The sequence below is a fragment of the Rhinolophus hipposideros genome (genome assembly GCF_964194185.1).
Source record: "Rhinolophus hipposideros genome assembly, chromosome: 8".
NCBI classification, from domain to species: domain Eukaryota; kingdom Metazoa; phylum Chordata; class Mammalia; order Chiroptera; family Rhinolophidae; genus Rhinolophus; species Rhinolophus hipposideros.
The window spans coordinates 94,187,415-94,190,395 of NC_138054.1; the positions used below are offsets into that span (position 1 = coordinate 94,187,415).

Sequence of the window (2,981 nt, forward strand, 5' to 3'; positions counted from 1 at the left end):
GCTTTTGGTCCAAATGCTGCAGACGGACACAGCCTCAACTCATAACCCAGGGCTTTCTCAGGAGAAGGCAAAGGGGTGGGGGACAGAGCGACTGCACAGAGATTCACCACCAGGGTCAGAACTTGTTCTGGCACCACCGAGAAAGAATGAGCCTGATGTGACCAAGCTGCACCATCTGCCTTTTATTCAACACCCTGCCAATGCCGAGGGGTGAGCTCCTGGTCCCAGGGACCGCCCTGTGTGCGGGGCCCTCAGAAGCATCTTCTCTGGACCACGGACGTGCCAAACTCCTTGAAGTCTGCAGAGGTGACCCACATCTGTTTGAAGCTGCTCAGGGACGTGACAACGGAGGCGCCGATCCATGTGGAGAACCACCTGTCGGGGGGCGCCGTGATCTTGATGGGCGTCCCTTTGGAAGCCAGCTGCTCCAGGTCCTTCAGCAGCCGGTCGTCGAGCCCCTGGAACAGAGTGGTGCCCCCGGACAGCACAATCTCCCCGTAAAGCGTCTTCTGGATGTCGGCGTCACACTTGGTGACGCTGCAGGCAACCATTTTGGAGAGGCCTGGGTTCTGGACGCCCAGCTGGTCGGGCGTGAACAGGACCTCGGGCGCCTGGTACAGCTGGTCCCCAATGTGGATGATGCTCCCGTCTGGCAGCCTGTACTCTCTCAGGACCTCCTCGGGCCTCTGGGACAGCTCCTTCTCGGGCTCCAGGGCCACGTAGCACAGCTTCTCCTTAATGTCGTTCACCAGGGTTTTGTCCAGGGCACACTGGAAGGTCCGCCCGCTAGCCAGCAGCAGCCGCATGAGGTGCTCTGTGATGTCCATCCCCGCCACATAGAGCTTGGTGACCGCATGGGGCAGGGAGTATCCCTCGAAGATGGGGACAGTGCAAGTGACCCCCTCCCCGCTGTCCACTACCAGGCCCGTGACGCAGGCCGAGGCGTAGAGGGCCAGCACGGCCTGGTCCGATAGGTAGAAGGCGGGTACGTGGAACTTCTCAAACATCACCTCGGCCGTCCTCTCTCGGGCCTCCCTGGGGTTCAGGGAGGGCTCGGTCATGAGCACCGGCCGTTCGCTGGCTTTCACGCCCAGCTCCCACTCGAAGAGGTGCTTCCAAAGCTTCTCCATGTCGTCCCAGCCCGTGACCAGGCCTCGCTCGATGGGGTGGTGCAGGTGTAAGCCCTCGTGCTTGTGCAGGGCCTCTTCCCCCACAAAGTACGTCTTCTGATTGGGTCCTGCTAAAGGCATCTTGAATTTCGGGTGTCCCACGATGGCGCTGATGACATGGCGAGGGCCGATCTCTCCGGACAGGCCTGCTTTGCAGAGCCCAGACCCATTGTCAAAAATCACGGCGGGAGACTCTAACACGTGTGGGTTAGACATGCCTGCAGCGTCCCCTTCTGTGCCTCAGCAAAATAAAGACAGAAGCCGCTCGGCTGCTTTGTGACACAAGAGGCCCCTCTAGAAGTCGTAGGGGCACAGGATTCCACAGTCGTCGGGGCGTCTTCCAGGCAGGCTAACACATGGCGGGTCCCCGAGAGCCCTCCATCCTCGCCCACAGACCAGCTCTCCTTTCACTGGCCCAGGCTGCTGAGGCCTTTTCAGGGATGACAGCCCCTTAGGTAACAATCCAGCCAAGGCAACAATTGTCCTCAGCCGGCACCAAAGGGTCTGTAGGGGGTGGGGGCTCGGAGCCCCTGGCACTCTCCACCTGGTCAGACACCAAACAGAGAAGGCCGGCCGTACCCAGGGGTGTTACAATAGCCTGGGGACCTGAGGCCAAGTCTTAGAACCAAGCGAAGCATCTCAGCCTGGGCCTACCCAGAGAACCAGTGTCTTGGGCCAACTGAGCTGCTGTTGGCAGGGTGACAAAAACATACTTTCTTTGCTGAGGAGTGACCACACGCCAGGCCCAGGTCCAGGTTGGAGGGGTGATGTCCACAGCCTCCTCACAGCAGGCGTTTGGAGTGTTCTCTTTAATTCAGACTCCTCCAGGAAGTCCTTGGGGATTATCTTCCTGTTACCCCACCAGCCCGGGCTCTCTGTCCCACAGGTGGATACTAAGCAAAGCCACCTGGGCCTGCTGGTTCTCTCTCCAAGAGTGCATGTCCCTACTCTGGCTTGAAGTCAGGGTCCCTCACTGCTCTCTGAAGCCCTGGGAGGTGTGTCACAGAGCAACATCCGCTGGTCCATGGGGTTGGGAATGCAGTAGCAGTAGCCTGTGAGAAGGGGGTGGGGGAGAGCTCTCATGAGGGGCAGCCCTGATTCCAGCCTGGGACATCTCTGCCTGTGGCCTGTCACACAGTCAGCGCAGCCCACTGAAGCACAGTCAGAAATGACCAGGTCATCAAGGCCAGGAAGATGGCGAGGGCTGGCTGAGGAGCCGCTCTCCAGCCGCCAGAGAACCAGGCCAACAGCACCAGCACTCAGACCCCAGACTGGTTTTCAGCTCAGAAAGAAGCTTGGGTGGAGGTCAGGCCTGGGAACCAAGGCCCACTGATGTCTCAAGGAGGGTGGGGTGGCCTTGGAGCACACGACATTTATGGGTGGTTTCTCCCCTGTTGTCATGTCCCAAGCCACCCTGCGGTCCAGCTCCTCCCCCATCCAGAACGCTGTCCCAGAGGACCACCTCCCACGGTCACATCCCTCCCAGACCCCGGGCCTTCTCTGCCAGCGGAGCTCACTGCACGTCCTGCCAACCCACCAGCAAAAAAGGAATATGTGCTAGTCGTGTCGTGTAGACACATGGCATAGCCGTGTGCTACAGGTGTGTGGTATAGGTGTGTGACCTAGACGCGGGGCACTGTGGGCACCGACCGGCGCTGAGCCCTGGGTGGGAGTCAATAAAAACTCAGTGGTACTTGAGCTGTTGCCCAGGGACACCTCCAGACAGAAATGGAATCAAGTGGGTGACAAGGTAGACGCTGTGACCCCGAGTTTGCGCAGCCCAGAACCTTCATCGGCTACCACTGCGAGGCT

General features: G+C 59.7%; 1 protein-coding gene across 1 annotated transcript; it reads right to left on the reverse strand.

Moving 5' to 3' along the window:
* Positions 1–251: 251 nt before the first annotated feature.
* ACTRT2 (actin related protein T2) lies at positions 252–1,385 on the reverse strand (the record flags this gene model as incomplete). Its single annotated transcript, XM_081055855.1, has 1 exon — positions 252–1,385. The coding sequence occupies one exon, from the start codon at positions 1,383–1,385 to the stop codon at positions 252–254; it is 1,134 nt and encodes a 377-aa protein (XP_080911981.1).
* Positions 1,386–2,981: the final 1,596 nt, after the last annotated feature.